General features: G+C 36.0%; 1 protein-coding gene across 4 annotated transcripts in view; it reads right to left on the reverse strand.

Moving 5' to 3' along the window:
- Window positions 1-353: 353 nt before the first annotated feature.
- TXNL1 (thioredoxin like 1) overlaps window positions 354-22,612 on the reverse strand; it is a 29,265-nt gene continuing 7,006 nt past the window's right edge. For 2 of the 4 annotated variants that reach the window (XM_053912813.2, XM_071219553.1), the window contains exons 2-9: window positions 20,618-20,714; window positions 18,643-18,816; window positions 13,555-13,677; window positions 11,845-11,914; window positions 10,380-10,552; window positions 8,271-8,375; window positions 3,094-3,136; window positions 354-1,679 (exon numbers count right to left, since the gene is read on the reverse strand). In XM_053912813.2, coding sequence (XP_053768788.1) covers window positions 3,098-3,136; window positions 8,271-8,375; window positions 10,380-10,552; window positions 11,845-11,914; window positions 13,555-13,677; window positions 18,643-18,816; window positions 20,618-20,714 — 781 coding nt within the window. In that variant the 3' untranslated portion in view covers window positions 354-1,679; window positions 3,094-3,097. Of the gene's footprint in view, window positions 1,680-3,093; window positions 3,137-3,181; window positions 4,044-8,270; window positions 8,376-10,379; window positions 10,553-11,844; window positions 11,915-13,554; window positions 13,678-18,642; window positions 18,817-20,617; window positions 20,715-22,612 lie in introns of those variants that run through there. The other 2 variants (XM_024580235.3, XM_053912814.2) reach the window with 2 other exon arrangements.

Here is a 22,612-nt window from a genome sequence, read left to right on the forward strand (position 1 = left end):
TGCATGTTTATTTGTAAAACTTCCCATAGTGAAACACATTACAGTTACCTATAAACATTCATTTTTCACTATTAACAATTTGAATAATTATGGAATGTTTGCATAATGCAGCCAACTGAGTTATAGAAAAGTCACATAAACAATATATATCTGATGCCCAGTCCTTTACAAATATTAAATTACCTTCACTGCGTTTTTAAACTGTCAAGTATAAATAGGATGAGGTCAGCAATACTTCAAATGAGGCACTTTAACAATTACTCAAAAAGATTAGGTGTACAAAGTGTAAAATAAAACCCTTGATGTTAACCGTATCCTTCATTTCAGACGTGATTAATCTGAGATGGTCTACATTAAGGAGTGTTATAAACTTTTATTTCTTGCCTTTCTGACTTCACTTGACCCAAGGCAACATACAAATGAAATACGTAAGATACACAGAAATCACCACCGACCAGTTCATGTGCTCACATCACATACAGAGGAACTAAACATTATCTGATGACACTGGGGTTTCAGAAAGTGACAAAATTTCACACAAAAACTGACGCAAAGTTGTTTTCATAAGTGTGTATATAAATACATTGGTCTCCCAAAGGCAAAATGGTATCTCCACCATATTCCCAGACAAAAATGCCCTCAAACCTACTATTTAATTAACTGAATTAAAACTATTAGTCTTGCATACTCTTTTCAAATACTGAATTTTTAAAAGAGAAATTAAAATATTACATTTTAACCTTAAAAATAATTAAAACATTAGATTTACGAATACTTCATAGATTACAGTTTTAAGATTTAAAAAAAGCAGTAATGAACAGATGTTTTGTTTTGCCAGCCTTTTATGAAAGACCTTTTAAACATATACATTTGGCCAATTCATTTTCAACCTTAAATCAAGTTCTCTGAATATTTATACTGCATCTTTTGGTAGTTAAAAGAATAAATACTTGATTAGAGGATATTAATTCATGTTGCTTCACAAATTCTGAGTTCTGTATTTCTCTACTGTCGAATTTCAACAAACCTCTTTTAGTAAGCAAATGGCTGACTCCAACTTTTAAAGTTCATCCAGAAGGAATTCCAATCTGTGGTTTCATTAACTACATGCTTTAGGTGAGAACAGTTAAATCTCACCACACTTGTTTCATTTCTGGTAGTTTGTAATTTGAGAAAGTTCTATAGCCCAGGCACCCAAACGCTGGTTAGCAAACGTGAGCGTTTACTCATCTGAACATGGTTAGCTGCTCCCGCGCGCCGAGCAGAGCCGCCTGCTCTGCACGTCCACACGCGTGGGCACACGAGCTCCTTAATTCCCCAGCTCAGTTTGGCTCCCCCGAAAAGAGAAACGAGCTTTAGCTTAATATGCTACCTGACACTTCAGTTTCTTCTAAAATCAAATTTCAAAGAAATGGAAAGAGAAATACTTATTTAGAAGGACAAAAATTAAGCTTGGCAAAAGTAGTGACTTTTATTTACAATTGCATGTAACAAGATTACAATAGAAACTAGTGCTATCTTCGGGACAAAAGCAATGATTTATCGGTAATGGCAATGAATGGAATTTTGACAGTCTCTGGCGAGAACCGAGCAGTCGTCTGGGAGCTGTGGGTCTGATTGCGACGCGGCCTTCCAGTGTCTTCTGTACCTTAGTGACTTTCTCCTTTTTTGCCCACTACCTAGAAAAACAAAAATAATTTTATAGGTACATCTTGCTGATTTAGAAATATGGGTTATTTTCAAAGTAATATTGCTACAAAACAACATTAACTGGTCATCACCTTTAAAGCCTGGAACTAACCTTTACCCCTGCCCTTTTTTGGCATGCAGTCTATTTTCGCCGCTGAAACGCACTGTGCCCATCCCTCCCCTTCCAGCCTCAGATTAGAAAGACACCACATGCAGGCTGCTTTTGGTTTCCCACACTGTTTCAAGAAAAAGTAATGCAATTTTTCAAAACAAGGTTGACAGTTTAGACATGTTAATAAAAAGATGATGCTATATGAGTGAAACATATGTGGCATACTATTTTTAGAAAATTAGAAATCAAATGTCAAACACAATCTAGAATTGAAAGAGTATGCTAAACTTAGGCCTTCGTGTCCAAGATGACAGGTTTTAGATGTTTCTCTCAATAGGTAGACATGTAATAGAAATATTTTAAAAATGACTAATTTTGCCTAGTTTCCATTTTTAAGAACCCCTGGCTTCTATAAATGTGCTATAAAAATATAAAAAATAAATCTGTCAATGATTAGAAAAATTGTTGATTAGAAGGTTTTTAAAATGTCCTAGTTGCTATAAATGTGGCAGCATAAAAATATAAATAAACTTGGTTTCTACCAACAGTTCTAGAAAACTCATTTTCTGTGGTTTCTGAAGGTTCTGAAACTATGTTCTAATTGAATAATTTACTTCAAACCTGAAGTTTACTATTAAATAATGTATTCTCATAGCAGAAATGCCTCAAAAGAAATCTACTTGCAAGCTGTTGTATGTATTTGTACAGGAAAATGTCTATATACACGTGTAAATGTAAATTTTGTATTTTAAACTGATGCTTTTCCAAATGAGAGTGTCTGAATCAAGCAGAACTCAGAAAGGTCTTCAGTACCTATCTGGCCTACATTAACAGATGGCTGGGTCGATGTCTGTCATGAGAGAAGGTAAGAAAACCCTTCCACTGAATGGCCAGTCACATAATGCTGGAACTGCTGCTTTCCCCACCTCAAGCAAAATCACTTTTATTACTTCAAAAGAACTCCTCACTAATCCAAGGAAACCATGTGTTAGAAAGTCCAAAAAGCCAGAAAGATGCTAAAGAGAGAGTCTCAGAAAAGAGTATGTGGATGAGAATAAGAAATGCAGGTTTTAATAGCCATACGGAGCCTTCTTAAAAAAAGAAAGGGAGATGAAGCCATTTGCGTCACGAATGACTCAAGCAGGTAAATGCGGAAAGCACTACTGACTGTTGTGTCCCTCGGCACACGAAGCACGCAGGGCTATTAGACTAAGCAAAGAAAACGAAGGAACAAATATTAAAAATTAAAATTTTAGCAGATGTGATACAGCAGAAGACACAAATCTGCATACTGTTTTACAGGTTGATAGTTCTCAACTTGCCAATGTGTATTCTCTGTAAAAAAGAAGAAATTTAATATTCCAATATGGATTTTCCCACCCCAGACATAAAGCTCTTTTATTCATTTTAAGTTTTTATATTAACACCCCAGACAAACAAAAGTCTAGGCACATCAAAATTAGGTGTCAAAAATATTTCTTCAGTACATAGTCCATTTTTCTTCTATATTAATATTTTAAATCAGCCTTATCTTCAGTCCATAAGTCTTTCAACTGGCCTTGAGCTCGCTTGGGTTGGCAAAGCATAGGACACACCCACAATTAGTAAGCAAAATGACTTCTGGGCTGCAGCGCCAATGAGGAAAAAAATCCGCATCTCTCAACTACAGCCTAATCAATATATTACACTACTAGTAGTATAAAAGAACTTGATACAACAGTTTATATTTGGTTTCCAAAATGATTCTACAGTTCCTAAAAATAAAAGTTAAACTTCAGACGGGATTAAAATATTCTCCAACACTGGTTAAATCTGAAACCATTTACAACAATGTCAATTTTATTGCAGTATTATTTCTCGAAAGGTAGTACAAAATTAAATATGAGACAGGAGAGAGGTTTAACTATGTCAGGGGAGCTACACAGTATGGGAATGAGATCGAAGCACCTCGCTGCAAGCCCCAAACAACAATGGAAACAAAATGAAAGGCCGTTGAGCAGCACGACTGGCGGGGTCTGAAGACAGAGGTGGTGGAGGAAACTAGGTAACAGTAAGGCTGATCCAGACGACAGAAGCTGGAGAGGTCTTGCACCAACAATGATGAGAACATGGGAAGGGTGAGAGCAGACAGGTGCAAGATGAGCAGAGAAGCAAGGAGGGGAGTAGAGTGGGATAAGGTCAATCTTTATATTCATTTTTTAAAATCTTCTGGTTTTAGTTCATTTGAGTTGGATTAAAAAAGCTGAAAAATAAACAGACAGAAATGTTACAAAAATAGCTGATACGGTGAATGGCCAGTTTAGAAAAGTCTGTTTTTATTACAGTGATAGGGAACCTGCACGGCTTTTCACATGCAACTCATTCCTAAGAAGCAGAAGCCCCTTCAAGGTTGCCCATTTTTGTCCTTATCTTTTATTACTTTTGCATTAAAGTAAAACTATCCATGAATGGAGCATATTTTAGCAAAGAAAACATCTACTTCCGATTAAGATGGCAAGCTTTTCATGCTGCAGCACAAAGGATCCATTTACAACAGCAAACGGCTTAAGTGTGTATTATAACCTGTGCACCATGCCTGTAATTATGAGCCAAAAAAAACAAAAACAGAAACAAACGGAAGGTGTTCTAGTCTGCCAAAACTTCAAAGTCTAACCTTGTGAAGTTGTAATGGCATGCAAGGTGGTCTGCAATTTCTATCCACATCCAAGATTCTTAGTGTTACCTTAGCTTCCGTCATCTTACTGACATAAGGAGAAGGTCAATGACATTCTGAAAACCAAAATTATCTAAAACAACTCATACAACATAAAAATGTAAACTGAAAATGCTAAATGATCCTATTTTATCATTCATTAAACCATTTGATATAACTTTACTACACAGAGGTATCAAAATTTTCTTCTCTGTGCTGATAAAATATGTATCAAATCTATTTTGAAATTTTAAATTCTAATTACTATGTGTAATCCCTTTAAAATTCAGAATGACTAAATAAGGGAAAGTAGGGCCTCACTTGCCTTGTCCTGGGAAGTTCCTATTTTCCATTCTAACCAGAGTGCCCACTGCTATCCTGTCTCCTCCATCCACTCCTACTCCTCAAGTTGAATTCAAGACACTCTTCCTTCACAAAATATTCTCATACTTTCTCAGCATCGTTGTGAAGAAAGAAGTAACGCTGGCCTGGCAGATATGAGAATACTCTGCGGAGGAAGAGAAGCTTGAACTACACTTGGATTCACTTGATTAGCTTTCCAGATGTTCATGTACTATTCTTCAGAACGTGAACTCACTGCAGACAGGGATCACGACTGCACCTAGCACAGTCCCACAAAGACCATACCACATGTCTGTCATTTCCCTCACTAGAAACCAAATTCAATTTCTTCTAGGCAACTCATTCCAAGGACCAAACTGGCCAATTTCAATTAAAAAGACACTAATTTTATTGCAATTTTCCTACACTAAAGGTGTTGACTTAGTATAATATATATTTTAAAAAATGAGAAATAACCTGCAGGCCAATGAATTACACAGGCAGAACAAATCTCACTCAGAACTTATTAAAAGGAAAAGTAATGTAATATTAATATTATGTAAGAAAACCATTCCACCAATTAAAATGCATCAAACATTAAAAGCAAGGGATGAAGAAGTCCAAAACACCAAGAAAGGAGCCCACATTCATTCCAATGCTAAACTGCTCTCACAGCAGTTCCCAGGGTGGTCCAGGCTCGAGGAAAGGGTCCCTGAAACCCTTTCAGAAGTCTTCAAGCTAAAAATTATTTTCATAATAATGCTAAATTGTTATTTGCCTTTTTAACTGTCATTGTCTCACAAGTGTACAATGGAGTTTTCGAGAGGCTGCATGACCTGTGATAGCAAAACTGACAGAATGAAAAAACAGATAATGAGAATAAAAGAATTCGATTAAGCCAAATAGTAAAGAAATTTGTTAAAGTATAAAACAGCGTTCTTCCCCTCATTAAGCTGGTTTTTGTTTTGGAAAATACCATATTTTGCTGTGTATAATGCACACCCACGTTTCTGACCCAAACTTTCAGGAAAAAAGTTTTTTAACTTTTTAATTCAATTTTTATATTTAGAAACGAAACTGATTATCGTATACCAGGGTATTATTTTGTGTGTATATATATATATCATTATTGCTTTCTAGAGTTACACTTTTAATGTATAAGCATAAATAAAAGAATTAAAAACATTTATATAGATACGGAATTAGTACTACCCATGTATAATGTGCACCCTTATTTTCCCCTCAAAAATTTGGGCAAAAAAGTACGCATTATACACAGCAAAATACAGTATACACAATTTATAAATATTATGTGTTAATGTACAATGAGTTTATTATTTGTAAGTAAATAGTTTTTTAATTTCTTAAATGGTAAATGTTAGATAGGTAGAGCCACAGAAGCAAAAGCTCTTAGTGTTCCTCAAGAATATTTAATAGAACAAAAGGGTCCTGAGTCCAAAAAATTTGACAAGTACTGCTCAATAGTAATTTTATTTTTTTAAATATTTTATTTATTTATTTTTAAGAGAGGGGAAGGGAGGGAGAAAGAGTGGGAGAGAAACATCAACGTGTGGTTGCCTCTCACATACCCTTAACTGGGGACCGGCAACCCAGGCATGTGCCCTAGACTAGGAATTGAACCGGCGACTCTTTGGGTCACAGTCCGGCACTCAATCCACTGAGCCACACCAGCCAGGGCACAACAGTGATTTTAAGTAAAGTAAAGAGTATTTAATTAAATAAATGAACGCATAGCCAAATTATTAAACAAGTACAAATACTTTCAAGCAAGAATAGTCTAACACTTTTGCTGTCCTAAAGACAGTCCACAAAAAGGTAGTTTGGCACTCAAAAAAGAGAAAAACTAGTATAGAAGAGGTAGATGGCGAATGTTAAAAACAAAGAGATGGAGACAGATCTTAGGTGGACAACTGTTAATGCATATTAGAAAAATGAATGAATGGCAGGCTGGTAGAAAGATGGACAAGATGAGTAGTGGTTACTTAGAGAACAAAATGGAAATCCAACAGCATAAGCTAAGGTGAGAAGCAGAAAACCAGAGCTGAGTTAATGGTACGAGAAAATAATAGGACTTAGAGTAACAGATCTTTTGAAAGTGTTAAGCTAAAAACAAACTATGCAAGGAATAGTTAAAGCTAAATCCAATGGTATTTAATTGAAGCAGGCAAAGTAACAAAGCAGGCAGCCAAAACGTCTTTGTTGCTCACACATTCTCCCAGCACAACATATTTCATATCATAAAAATGTAGATGTTTAATCTCTGCTTCTCCTGACCTGTCACTGTACAGATGTCAAACATTTAACATGACAGCTCTAAGTACGATTGTTCCTGCAGCTCCCAAAAGTTCATTACACTATGAGACAGGAAGATGGTACTTGGAAAATGCCTGGTTAAAATATCTGTAATCAAGGTCATCAATTTTGTAAAACACAGCACAATTTTATAGGGTCATCTAATGTCATGAAGTTTTATGAATTTTTCTGTAACTGAATTAAAATTACATCTGTGGAAAACTTAACTCAAAAAAAGTTAAGTCTGCAGCCTGTTCTATGGCTCCAGTTCCCCACACAGAGGTCAAACTGTGAAGCTGGGTGCCGCCCCCTCTACGCCCTGGCCAGCCCCAGGGAAACTCCTCTTTCACAGTCATCTCAAGTCCCAGACTGCCTGCCAGGTGCAGCCACCAGGAGCGTGGTGATAACCGCATCTCCTACGCCGCTGCACAGTTACTCTGTGTACAGCTCCAGGGTTCTGTACAGATAAAGCTCTTGGAGGTAATTTTACGATCTGTGGTTGTATATTTTAGGAGTCACCATGAGGAACTGTTACTAATTAGAAGTAATTCCATGAATAGACAAATGTTCTCATTCCTAATGGTCCCATGTACCTTGTAAATTCTTTGCCAATCTCAGAATATTTATTTACATATATATACTCATATATATGTATATACAAGTATCTGCTCACTAAAAAGTTATTTTCTGAAATTTGTTCTTTCGGCATGTAATTTGAAAGTTAGCATCTGAGTGCAGTAAAATTAAGTCCATTGTTTTTTATTAAAATTATACAAGTCATTTTAAATATTTTCATCAGAAACGATAACCCAAATCTTAGTATCCATAGTTCTTAAAAGCTCACTAATGATAATGATTTCACTTACTATTTTTCCATTACTCCTAACTACTTTCTGTAACCAATTATTTTTACCCTTTTAATTGGATGTCATTCATTAATAGATGCTGTATCAGTAGGACTTATCATTTTTATTAGAGATTTCTTTAAGTTGGATATCTAAAAATATGATTAGGAGAACTTATTGTTCTAGTTTAACCTTATGACAGGATTCTGATATTTATAAACTAATTTCTTTAAAATTATAATTTTACTTCCCCTAAGTATCATTTCAACAAACTTACTCGTTTGAAGTCATTCATATTTGTTGCCTGGACTGGAGTACCAATGAAAGTAAAATATGAAATTCTTGTGGTTTCTTCTTCACCTTGATTGGACTGAACAAATATCTACCAAAAAAATAATAATTTTTTCAGTAATGATTACAATCCTTTCTTTCATAAAAATGCTTCCAGTTTAATCGATTTCCTTAGATTACTAATAAACACACTGAACCTTCCACTCTTTGTAACGATTACTCCAAATTACACCGAGACTAGGACTCCTATAGGAACACTAATTCCACTGTTTGCCCTGCTGTTCCCATCTATTCCAGGGATGTCATGGCAAAACACCCATATACTCGAGTTCTTGATAATTTAGTGTGAGAGCGTGGGGGGGTCATAATTAAATTATTTAAAAGGAAATGTTTAAAGAATACAAAATTCACAATTATAATTAGCAGGGTGCTATTGAAATTTTATAAAAATTATAATTTTCCCCTGAGGAATATTTCTGACATTCATTCATTCAATTTCCTAGAACAGTAAAATAAAGAGTAGTATTGGAAACCAGGTTGTAAAACTACACTATGCTCATACAGGGCCCGGCACAAATAACATCCCTTTTTTATTACAAAATCATAAGCATGTAATCCTGTAACATAATAATATCACACTCAAGCAAACCATGTGACATTTTAGGTGAAATGTTCAAATTAAAACTATAAATTATTACACTCATATATTACCCTACCAACCACATTCAAGCAGGTCTTACTTCTGCCAGACCCTCTGCTTTTTTACACTTGACTATTGATGCTTTCTATTTAACCTCCCCTTGCCCCAGCATGTTAGGAGACAGAAGCTTTATCCATAGGTCCTTTTTCAGTTGATTGGATTTATTTTTTGATTCACTCCGTATGTTAGAGCACAATACTCTAGATGCTGTCTACTGAACAGTACTGCCTCTACCTTGATCTGGACAACAGACTTCTTTCATGCACAGGGGGCATACATCAGTCGGGTTGTGTTGTTCGTGTCGGCAATCACAGATTCATCTCAAAGTGAACTGATCGATTAAAAACTTTAAGTCTACATGTCATTAGTAGACTGTGAAACCAGCTCTCCATTTCTTTATTTGTGATGCTAAAATTCTCCACTTACTTTAACTAGACTCTCTTATCAAAACTGTCGCTTCAATTTCAATTTTATCACCAAAAAAAGTGACACACACGCTGCCTGTGTCTTAAATGAAATTTTGATTGAGAGAGGACACAGCGCATAAAGACTTGAGTGTATCACAAGGTAACTATGTTTATGATTCTAATGACAGAGGCGAATAGAGTACATCAGGATCTCTAGGTTGGAAGAGCTTTTCCTATAAAGAGCTGCCTTCCCCCCAGCACTAACTAAAGCAAAGGTGTTGTTGTGAACACATGCTAAGAACATTCTTTAATTTGGAAGAACCAGAATCATTCCATTAAAGCAAAAAAATCACATTAGTTTGGCATGACCTGCTCTCAGTGACTAGGCTGATTCCCACTTCTTTTTCTAGGCCTGCTACTCTCCTATTCTAAGCCTCCTGTCCCCTCCTCTGAAGGACAGTCGGGCGGTGGACAGCACATGCTGGGCTTCAATACCAAAATTCACAAAAGCAGTTAGTAACTGCTAAGAAGCAGCAAACTTCTTAAATGTAAATTAACATAAAACTATCTTTTCAAAGTCATTTTTACTGAGATCGTGACCACTACATTATTAAAAACTCAGTATTCTAGAAAAGTGCATCCAATTTTACAAATATATCATTCATTTCCAGGTCTGAATAATAAAGCACAAATATCTTCAGTTTAAGTATAAATGTTCTAGAATAAACTTTTAACAACAGTTGCCAAATGCATATCAAATAAGGTAAACTGACAAATCCACAAATTAAAAAAAAGAAAAATCGACCTGTTCTTCCCCTTAGGGCACACAGATAAATTAAGAAGAAAATTTAATTAGCTCATTATTCGTTTTTATTATCTCAACCCAAGTGGACAAATAACACTTTAAAAGATCATTTAGAATCACTAAATATAGCATAAATTGTCATTCACAAACCCAGTAAATACATCTGAATGAAATGCTACTTACAGTTACACTGTTAACATTCTGAAACTTAACATAACGCAGTGGAATAATGCTATCTTCTTTAATGTCATCCTCTGTTAGTTCCAGAGCTTGAGTTGGTTCACTTCTTTCTGCTTCTTCAAAATCCATAGATCGGGGTAGATTGATAAAAATTTTTACGTATTTAGGACCCTGACCTGTAAAATGGTAGAGTAAAATAAAACACTAAGAAACAAACATATAGTGTTTCTTACCTATGTTATTGCACTCACACTACACAAACATAAACACATACGCACATCTATCTTTAGGAGTTCTAAGAAAGTCTAAGTATTTTCATAGCCATTTCTTGGCCTGCTAGCACTATACTCCAGGGATTCTGGATTAGAACACACGCACACGTGTGTGCACACACACGTGCCCACAGTGCCTGCCCTCCACTATGAAAGATGCACTCCGGAAACGCAGTGCTGCTCGGGAGGCGGCACAGAAAAGCAGCATCGGGCCTGACAGCACATGCAGGTGAACAAGCTTCATGAAAGAGGTAACAGTGGAGCTGGGTCTTGTAGTTGCCAACAACTGGCACATTTCGCCACTTAGGAGGAAAGCATTACCAGTGACACCATTAGCCAAAGGGAGACTCATTATGCAAACGGCCAAATTTCATCTTAGGAATTAAGATGTGCTCAGTGGTTCTTAGTCCCTTTAACTTCAGGGTACAATCTAAGACCCATATTTTCGGTCTGATTAAAGAATCCTAAAATATTCATATTGCTTAAATGTGCATTTCTACAGCATTTGTTTTTACAAATACTTTGTATTTTCAAAATAAAGACAGTTTCACTAAGCAAAGTTCATTAATACATAAAAATTTAGAATAACAAATGAGAAGGAAATGCTATCTGATAAATAGGGTGTTGGCTGTTTCTTCCAATCAAGTAAAAACAAAACTAAAAGAACATCTAGTCCCTAACCCTCCACCCTCCTTCCACTCTGCCACGCCCCCCCCAAAAAAATACTTCAACTAAGAAAAAAAACGAAGGAGGTGAGTGAGGAAAAGTCTTTATTTAACAAAAAGAGACATGCCATGTCTGTAAGATCATGTTTACGGCATCAAATGTATAAAGAACATGAAATCTACTAATACAGCACAAGCATCGGTTTTATCATCCGTAACCGGAGTTTGAAATAAGCATCTCCCAGTTCTGACCCTAGAAAATGGCTGTTTCGAACCGAGAGTTTCACAGAGTAATAATCGAAAGAAAGGGTTCACTTGCTTTCAGGTTAAGAGGAAACTTAAATTCTAAAATTAAAAACTTCAGAAATAAATCTCTCATTATTTGCCCATTCACTTACATCCTCACTTTGTTACAAAGACAATTTCACTCCCAAAACAAGGATATTCACCTCTACTTAATAAACAGAGGTAGGCCTGCTAACAGGTCTACAGAGCGGAAAGTTAGTTTAGAGAAAAACGTCCATCACTTACCATTATCTGGCCCTTGAAATTTCATTGAATAAAGCTTAACGGGTTGATTGAATGCCACAGTAATAAGCAGCTGTTAAGAAAATAGTAGTTTAATTTTAAAAGGGCTCTTGAACACCTTGAATACACATTTACAACTAAGTAGAATTAATTCAGAGGCAAAAAATTTTAACTCATCTCAACGTAATATGTTAAGTCACTAAGCTGAAAGTAACTTGATTAGACTGACATTTGAAAAACACAATCGTATTATCCATATAAGGGAATGACAACAACAAATTTAATGGAATAATTCGTTATAACTATGCTTAAGAACCTAAGGTCTTGTAACCTATATATTGGCAAGCAATCTGCTCTCTATAAACTCAAAGAAAATTCCCAAACTAAAAAAACAAACCCTTAAACTATCTATGTTAGCATGTAAGCTTAACATTTTTCAGGATGATTTATTTGTCAAACATGTACCCATGTCACCTGACAATTTGTAGACAATTCACAGCTTATGTGGAGAGATCAGCCCTCAAATAGACTTTGTATCACCCAAAATTCAAGAGAAGAGGATTCTTAAAGCTCTAGAGTCGCCTCCAAACACCATTTAATTGGAACACAGTGTGAAAAATATTCTCAAAGCTATACAATAAGGTGGCTTTGGTTGGAGCAAAAATAATGGGGTTTAGACTTACGGTTTTAGAATCATTATGGTTTGTCTGCCTAAGAAGAAACCTATATCCTTTGGCCTATATCCTCTGGTTATATAAGTACTTTTTATATTTAAGTGGTAATGGTGTGTCAAAAAGAACAAGCATGACTTGTTTCGAGATCTGAACCACAGGTGAAAGGGAAATAAGAATGAAAGCTAGAAACAGATCAAGTCAGCAAGAATCTGACGCTGGCCCTGGCTGATGTGGCTCAGCGGATGGAGAGACAGCCTGCAAGCCAAAGGGTCACCAGTTTGATTCCCAGTCAGGACACATGCCTAGTTTGCAGGCCAGGTCCTCAGTAGGGGGTGCACAAGAGGCAACCATACATTGATGTTTCTCTCCTCTTTCTCCCTCCCTTCCCCCTCTCCCTAAAATTAAATAAATAAAATCTTAAAATAAAAATTCCAACAGTCTTCCCGAAGCCAGTGAAGAATCCTTTAACTCTTAAGGAAGAAGCATAATCAGATTCATATTTAGAAAAAATACAGCTTTTGCAAACATGTGGAAGATGAACTGGAATGGGCACAAAGCAGAGTTAGTGGAATAGAAAGTAAATTAAGGAAAATAACAATCGAGATGAAAGATGGCTTGGAGGAGGCAGTACTACACCACTTCCTCTGTGACAACAAGGCAGGAAGTACAGGGAGGCACAATGCAGGTGCACACCTGGGAGTGAGGACCAGACATACAGGGAGTGCTCATCTTGCATGAGTAGAATGTATACAAGGAGGGCAAGAACCAACAAAAGGGCTAAAGAGCGGTGTTAGTTCAACTCAGCAGGGGGCAACCCAAGAGTTCTGCGATTCTCCCCAGAGCATCTGGCAGCTCCTGGGAACAGAAAAGGAGGTGGGTCTGCATAGGCAGGGGTCAAAGAAAATCAAAATTTTAAGAATGGAAGAGGCGTCATCTTGGAAAGAGAGACGTAAAACCACGAGATGGAAACATGGTAAGAAACGAGAGCAGGCATAAATACTGATGATCCCTATGAGCCTTAACCTCGGCATTCCATTACCTGTTCATCACAATCGGATTCCAGGAAGGTCATGTCTTTTCGTAAACAGTTGTCAAATCCATGCTCATCACTTTCATTAAGACATTCACAGCCAGCTTTGTTAATAAAAGGCATTAAATCCATCTGAGAATATGAAATCAAGACTTTAGGCAAAGCATTTGGATTTGGTATAAAAATCCTAGTAAAAAACTTAAATATGTGATTTGCTCTAGATTGGGCAATTTTAGAGAAAAAATTTCTTTAAAAAGTTATTAAAACTTGGATAGTAATCTTTTCATTTGATTTTCTGACTGAGATCTACCACTAATTATTAAAGCCAAATCTAGGCTTAGCCCACTTGATTAAGGCATCAAAAAATCAAGCCTTTAACACTAAGATAATAAAATACTGACTGGTACTTTTTGTAATATCATTATTTTACAGTGGAAAATATGCAAATTAAAATACCTGTAAGATCCAAAGAAAGCCTACTTCCCTCTTTTAGAGGCCATGGTTTCTTTAAATCTAAATCTATGAAGGACTTAGATTTAAAAAGACTAGCAAATAAGGATTTAAACTGTTTTTACTATGAAAATTTCAAACATCCATAAATAGAATTAATGCAGCACACTCCATGTACCCACCCCCCAGCTACAATAATACCAATTCATGCCACTCTTACTTCATCTCTACCTGCAACCAGCCCCCAACCATTCCCAGTTATTTTCAAGTAAATCTTAAGACTTTTTTCACTTCATTCAAACATTTCAGTGTGTATAGCATTTCTAAGCGATAAGGACTCGTTAAAAAAAAAATCTTCAATATAATTATCAAACTAAAAAAATACTGCCAAAAAATAATGTCATCCAATATCAGGGTTTAAATTTCCTCAACTGTCTCACAGATGTTTTGTGGTTGAATTGTTAGACTCAGAATAAGGATCGAAAAGAAGTTCCAAGACTGTATTCAGTTAACATGTCTCTTAAGTCCCTTTTCGACTCATTCAGCCCCCAGATCTCTAACACCCTGACTTCCACCGACTGCTCCCCTGCAGCAGGAGCGCTCCACAAGTCCCCGTAACTCTGGTAGCTAGTGCTGCTGTGGTAGCTAGTGCTGCTGTGCTCCCAACTCGACATGCGGAGAGCTGTGGTGACAGCAGCCCTCCCTGTCTTGTCTCTGACCTTAGTGGGAACGCCTCCAGTGCTTCCCCGCTAAGATTTTACTGAACACTGCAAACTAAATGGGTAATAAATGATGTTAAATACCTTTTCTGCATATTATGAGATCATGATTTTTCTCCTCTGGATTGTTGGATTTTGCTTACTGATATTTTATTTACAACTTTTTTTACAGCAATATTCCTAACTGGAACTGGCCAGTAACTTTCTACTTTGGTGCAAACTGTCAGATTCTGGGGTCAGTATCATACATACTTCAAAACGGAATCTGAAAGTTTTCTCTATCTGCTCTTAAGATTTGGCAGAGTCCCCCTGGGAAGCCACCTTGGCCGTGACAGAACAGCTCTTTCACTGTTCGTTCTAGTAGAGTTTGATAAACTTTCCTTTCCTAGAAAAGTAGCCATTTCATCCACTAAACAAGGACAACTTTTAAAATTCACCAAATATTACAGATTGTCAGTTGTTAACATTACAGAATATTACAGATGTTCACTTTTCTATCAGAGTTTTTATGATGCATTTTTTCATCCAAAGATGCTAATGCAGGTGTAAATAGTTCCGGAACACTAAAGGAAACTTGATTACATGTCCAATAATGATCAATATGGTAATAATCCATTACCATAATAAACTATTCATGTGGTAGCCTAAATGGTTTCAAAGCCAAATGTTACTGTGTATTACACTAAATGTTACATTACATGAAATGTTCAAGATATTAACTCAGACTAACATTTTGTGGACAACTCAAAAAAAAAGGGGGAGGAAAAACAGAGCACGATAGAGCAAAGTTCTACTATTGGAGAATTATGCTGAACTTCACGAATATGTGCCTTGAAAGGGTAGTTTTAAGAAAATCTTTTAAATGTTTATGTTATCCATCCTACCAATGTGCAGTTTCAATACTATATCTTGGATTAAGAACCCAGGCATGAAGACAAAACTGTAGCCATACTTCCAAAACCTTAATGATGGCAATAAACTAAATAGATAAATTATTTTAAATCAATTTTAGGTGTACTTATTATGGGCACACAAAACAAGTATACATTCAAACAACTGCATTAAGAGCTTTGTCTATCCGGAACAAGTTGGCATTATGTTGTATATTTGACGTAACTTCCAAGTGACGTATTCTGAGAATATGCAGTAGGAAACATCACCTATCTGCGTAACAACTTGCCAGTAACAAGAACAGAGTTATGAGATCACAATCAGACAAATCCAGACTGTGGGACAGTCTGTAAGTCAGACGGTTTTGCAGACTTGCACTGTACAGTAAGATACCACTAGCCCCACGTGGCGATTTTAAATTTAATTAATTAAAATTAAAAACTCACTTCCTCAGTTGCACTTGTTCCATAACAAATGCTCAATAGCCACTTGTGCCTAGTGGCTGCTACATGAGACTGGTGCTGGTTTAAACTTTAAAAAAAGGCAGAGAAGTTTCCACACTAAAGAACACGAGAAAGAACAACTTAAATGCACGCATGATCCTTGATTTGATCCTACATGGAGGAAAACAGCTATAAAGTATGTTTGGAAGACAATTAAGGAAATCTGAATGCAGGCTGTACAGTAGAGATACTATAGCAATGCTACATTTCTTAGTAGTGATGGCATCACGGTTACACAGGAAACATTCTTATTGTTAGGAGATAATGCCGAAATACTGAGAGGTGAAGTGTTATGATATCTATAACTCACTTTTAAATGTTTTGGCAAAAATTAAAAGCAGATGGATAGCAGCACGGAGCACGATATTTAGAGCAGATGAACACAGGTGAGGGCATATGTGTTTGTGGTACTATGTCAACTGTTTTTTCTTTTAAATAAATTTCATTGTTTTTTGGTAGAGGGGAAAAAATCCAACATGAGACACACAGAAAGTTACAAAAATCTCTCCACTCTTCAAGATTTTGGTTAAATAAAGATCTATTTACTCTGCAAATTAGGGTCATTTAATGTCTGACTTGACTTTGATAAATGATGACGTATTTGTAGACCAAAACTTACAGTTCTAAGGTCAAAACGCTATACTAACGAGCCTCAAGATTCAGAGCACATGCAAATGCAAGTTCAATTCCAGACTGCCTCACATTCAAACTTTGGGAGAAGACCTGATTTAGAGGGCATGAGGGGAGCTATCTGAACCTACAGTATGTACTCAGCAAATTATGGGAGAGAGAAGATAAAATGTTTTAAATTTTCCTAACTTCAGTAAACACTTAAAAAACCTAAATCACTGTGCTCAAAAAAGCACTCTCTTACTTCTAAGTAAGAATCTATTATGATTCTTAACCTTTTGAGTATCTTTTGCAGTATCTCAAACTTCCTAAAGGAGATACATGTATGTATTTATCTCACCCTGGCTCCAGTTAAATTAGGAGTTTCAAAACGATAGTATGTATAAAATAAACAACTGTACAGCCTCTTAGAATTAAAACAAAATGACTAAAAGTCTTTATTCCAAAAAATTGAAAATTTTATTTAAAAGCTGTCAATACATTTTTGTAATACCTCTATTTAAATCTACTTAAGACACAGGTTTTCATAAAGTGTCTCTTACTCCCATTAAGTTTCTATGTGTGTTGTGGGAGCAATGTTTTTTGGGAACACATGACCAGTATTAGACGTTTAATAATCTTGTTAAGATGTAAATGGTTTAAAACTTTTAATGGCTTAATTGACACCAGATGGGGAAAAACAAAAATGTTTTAACAGTTTTTCACATTGTATTCATAACATTTACATGAAAACAAATTTTTTTATGTTTTTAAATTTTATTCTGTCCTACTCATTTTCCCACCTGAGGCCAATACACTGATAGCACACTTAGCTGGTGTGGAAAGAAGTATCCCTATAGCTAAGCAGCAGGGCTGTTGTGCTCAGAAGGTGTTTTCACGCAAGCACCCTTAGTAGCAAAGGAAAAAAAATACAAAGATGTAAACACAACAGTTTACAAGGCAAATGATTTCCAAAATTTTCCAAAAGGTGCCATAACCCTGACTTACACAACATGTTTATACTTTCTAACTGGATATTACAAATTTCAAGTTATTATTCAATATGTAACAGTTCTACTTTAAATAAATATTCATTGTACTTCCCTCACTAAAAATAACTGTCAGTACCATGTGCTAGTCACTTTTTGAAGACACAACCCCCCATACCTACAAACACACTCAAAGAATCTCTCATTTCTCTGACTATTGAGTCTCCTTATTCAGCATGAATTTAAGGAACTTAAGGAAAGGACTTACAGCCTCATGACACAAATCTGCTTTAATGTACTCAACATACATCATTTCATATATTAGCTTTAATTGAGGTAACACTTTTTTTAAAAAAATCATTTTTTGATCTGCCAATACAATAACTTTATTTACCAGTTTGCATAAACATATCAGCTACCATAAAGTTATTTCTAACTTTCACTTACTTCCTGAATAACTCTCAAATATAAAAATATTGCATTGTAACTATTCATTCTAGTTTTCAAAATTGTTTAAGTTAAGTCTTCAAGTTATTATTTAGAATAACTTACTCTTAAAACTAGAAAAACACATCCAATACTCAAGTCATACTTGGTTCTAAAACAAGAGTCAGTAACTAGCATATTACTTTTAGGGGGGGCAAAAGGTAATTTTAAAAGTCTTAAAATGGCTATTAAAGCAGTTCAAAAAGCAGATTTTTAAAAAAGTGACAAAGAAAATTAGCAGGAAAACAGTTTACCACGGGGGATAAAGTTGTAATACACACACACACGGACAAATCCCAATAGTCGGCCAGTGAATTTACTTTTCAAGTTCTTATTTGAAAGTATTCCAAACTAGTAAAAGATTTAACATGGAAAACATAGTCGATTTCCCTTTAACCAAATAATGGCAAAAGGAAGACGTATCATGATTTCACTTTCAAGTCTACGTACATAGCCTTTTGGAATATCTGTGTCCTCATTGCTTCCAGGGTCGTTTTCTAAGTGCTGCTTGATTTTTTCCTCTAATCCCACAGCATCTGCTCCTTGATATTGATCAATTCTTACTTTGTTTCGAAAAAACAAAAACGTAGGTGTTGCTGATATATTGTTGGTGGCAGCTGTTCCCTAGAATTGACAAATAAGATAGCATTATTAATTAAAATTAATCTTAAACCACTGTGAATATTCAAATTCTATCTGTATGGAAGTTAAATATCAGAAGCATGGACTAAGACATGTAAAATAATTTATTCCTGGTTGCTACTTTAAAAAAGGCAGGCCTATGCTTTAAACTACATTACCCATTAAGGCACTACTACATTAGATTATTTGCTTAACATCACACTGAAGAACAGCACTGTATTGTGTCAGTTTTAGTGTTAAATACTTCATGCAGTAGAACAATTAGCTCCCCACACAGAAACTGCTTTACAACACTAGAAAGCTCTCTCTAAGTGCATACTGTTTCCCAAATGGATACTGCTATGTCAACACAAACCGCTGGTGCTGGGAGAAAATACACATCCGAAAAACAGAGGTCCACCTCACCATGAAAATAAGATAACATAGGTAACATACTTTGCATTGCAATCCTGACCTAGTCTCTATATTGATCTCCCATCAAACATACTACAACAGCTATCCTTTTAAATTCTGCTCCAACTCCACAATTATTACAAGACTAACTAGTAAATGGAAAGTAGCTCCTAAGCACTGATTCATGAGAATTTATAAAGTAAATGTGTCACCTTACATATTCAAATACTATGAACAGGCAACCACTATATCATTTAAAGAAAAGAAGCATAAAGTTTACATAAAGATGTCTTCTCTAAGCCTCATTTTAAAAAACACAGACCTTAACAGTGCTGTCCAAAAGAAATATAATGTGAACTGCACGTATATGGAATTTAAAGTTTTCTAGTATCCAAGACAAAAAAGTAAAGAGAAACAAGAAAAAAATCTGTAGCTGCAGGACAGCACAGCTCCAGAAGACAGCACTTCCAGACTGAGGCAGAGGATACTTCAAATACGAGCCAGTATTGCAGTCCACTGGTGTGTAACCTAAGTACTAAACAATGAATGTTAATATAGGGTTTACACTAACCAAATTCCCTAACTACTAACTACAAACTACAGAATATTCTAAATCTTTTTCACACTCAATAACAAAGACAAAGCTTCACACACACACACAAAAAAAGGCCCTTAGAGGTAAAGACTGTATTTTTAGTAACGGAAGGAATAACTCCCCCATATTTCTACACATGAAAATGCACAACTATCACATAGCCATTCCAACCAAGTGATCAGGACACTCTATCTAGAACACTGTGGCTCCATCAAAAGTAGCCAGCATTTCAAAGTTTCTAATGAGTATGCAGCTTTGTAGCTAAGATTAAAAATGGATCGATGCAAACCAAACTACAGGGTGGGGCGAAAGCAGGTGTACGGTTGCTTGTATGGGAAATAATACAATAATTAATAAATAAGAATACAAGAATAAACTCTGTTTCAGTCTCACAACTGTAAACGTACTTTTGCCCCTCCCTGTATAACCAAAAATTTTCTGCTACGGCTTTCTAATCAGCCAATGCCTCTGTAGTAGAGGATATAATTCTAGATTTGCAAAAAATGAAGAAATGTAAAAACACACAGAACTGCCAGGTGACCTATAACTTTAACATTAATTTTATATCAGAAAGTTATTAATATAAACAAACTCAGAAGCAATTAATAATTGAATTACCCTTCTTAACTAATGCAGCCATGATGGCATTTATAATGATCATATCAACATCACATTTTCTTATTTTCAAATTAATAAATACTACATGCATAAAGAGATAAACAAAGGCCAGTGTTAATGCTGAAATTCCAACCGATCTGTAAATAACATCTTGTAAAAAGGACTCCTTTCCCGTACCTGACACTGGTGTACATCTACTTCCAAGAAAACTGCCTGTGGATACTTATTGCTCATAGTACTGAATGCCGGGGCAATCCTTAGGCACGGGCCACACCTGTGAGAAAGGTAAAAGAGATGCTCGGTAAAATGACACCAATGACTGAACTGATTTATACTGTAAGGAACTTATCAGTTAAAAGGTAAAATAAAAAAAACAAATTCTGATCATCCTGGCTTCAGACTTTCTAGTTCTTTCCACTGAACTATTCAGATACACTTGCATCAATACAACATTGTCTTTTTTTTTTATTATTGATTTTTCTTTTGAAAGAGGGAGGAAGGGGAAGAGAGGGAGAGAGAGAGACCCTGATTTTTGTCCTCTTGCATATGTACTCACTGGCTGACTCCTGTGTGTACCCTGACCCTGATCACACCCGCAACCCCAGAGGACCAAGATGACACTCTGACCCACGGAGCTCACCGGCCAGGGCTGCCACCACTGTCTCGATGACTGCAGATGAGTATCACAAACCTAGAGGTCAGTAGTGTTGTCTTCCAGTGTTGTTCACTGAGACAACTTAGAGATCTCCTTAAACGAAGGAGTGTATCATGCTTATGAATTGGGTAATTCAGTATTTCAAGGTGTCAATTCTCAATTTGGTCTCTATAGTCCACAGAATACCCCACCAGGTTTTCTTGGAAAATTTAACAAATTTATATTCTAAAACTTATAGGGAAATAGTGAGTATATCCCAAGCTATTTTAAGGTCCAAAGTTGAAGAAATTACATTACCAGATATTAAGAACTATCATAAAGCTTTACACATTAAGAATGTATGATATTGGCACAAGGATAACAAACTGACCAACGTAAAAAAAGAAAAGGAACAGACCATCCCACACACAGCAACCTGGTTTATGAAAAGGTGACACAGAAGTGCAGTGTGGGTAAAGGTGACAGTGCTTAGTCACCAGACATCCCAATGGGGGAAATGGATTTTGACCCCTACCTCACACCACACACAAGCACCAATTCCAGATGGATTATGGATTAAAATGTGAAAGGTAAAACATTCAGGGTATTAAGAAAATAGAGAATACTTTCTAAACCTTGGAGTATACAAAGATTTCTGAAAACACAAAAGCCACTAAAGAAAAAATTATAGAATGATATATTGGAACATACGTGATAAACTGGAAAATATTAACACTGAAACTTATCACAACATTACTTAGAGGGTAAAAAGATAACCCACAAACTGATTAAAAAAAAAAACAACCTATCAAACACAAAGGACTTAATACCTCTAGTATGTAAAAATTCTCCTACAAATCAATAAGAACAAGAATAACACCCCAAAAGAAAAACAGGTAAACTTCTGAATGGGTACCTGACAAATGAAGCTATCAAGACAGCCAAAAAATATGAAAAGATGTGCTCCGTCACCAGCCACTGGGGAAACCAGGGAACGCATGTACAAGCTAAACTCACCAAAACAGCGAAAGCAAGAAAGTAGGCAGTGTGGTCACAAAAGTGTGGCAACTGAACTCGGTGACAGTTGGTATAACCCACTTCACAAGGGAAGAAAAGAAACTGGCAGTCTCTGCTAGCGCACGATTAATGCCCACCCACGATGATTTCCGGGGCCTACATAAACTAGAGAAATGTCTACATATACTTGCCTTACAGCATTTGAAACAAACAAAAGAACAAAGACTGACAGTAGCAACATTTCTAATAGCCCCAAACTGAGGACTACTCGAATTCCTATCAACAACATAATGAGTAAATTAATTGTAGTTATTCATGAAAATGATTTATGTAAAATCTTGCAAAAGCATGGGTGAACCTTACAAATAGTACTGAGGAAAGACATACACTGTATGATTCCAGGTGTGTACAGTTCAAATACAGGCAAACTGAATCAATGGTGGTGTGTATCAGGACGATGGTCACCTCTGTGAAAGTCCGTGGCAGGATGGTGTCACTCGAGAGAATCCAAGAGGCTAGTA

The sequence above is a fragment of the Desmodus rotundus genome, chromosome 10, assembly GCF_022682495.2.
Source record: "Desmodus rotundus isolate HL8 chromosome 10, HLdesRot8A.1, whole genome shotgun sequence".
Classification (NCBI taxonomy): Eukaryota; Metazoa; Chordata; class Mammalia; order Chiroptera; family Phyllostomidae; genus Desmodus; species Desmodus rotundus.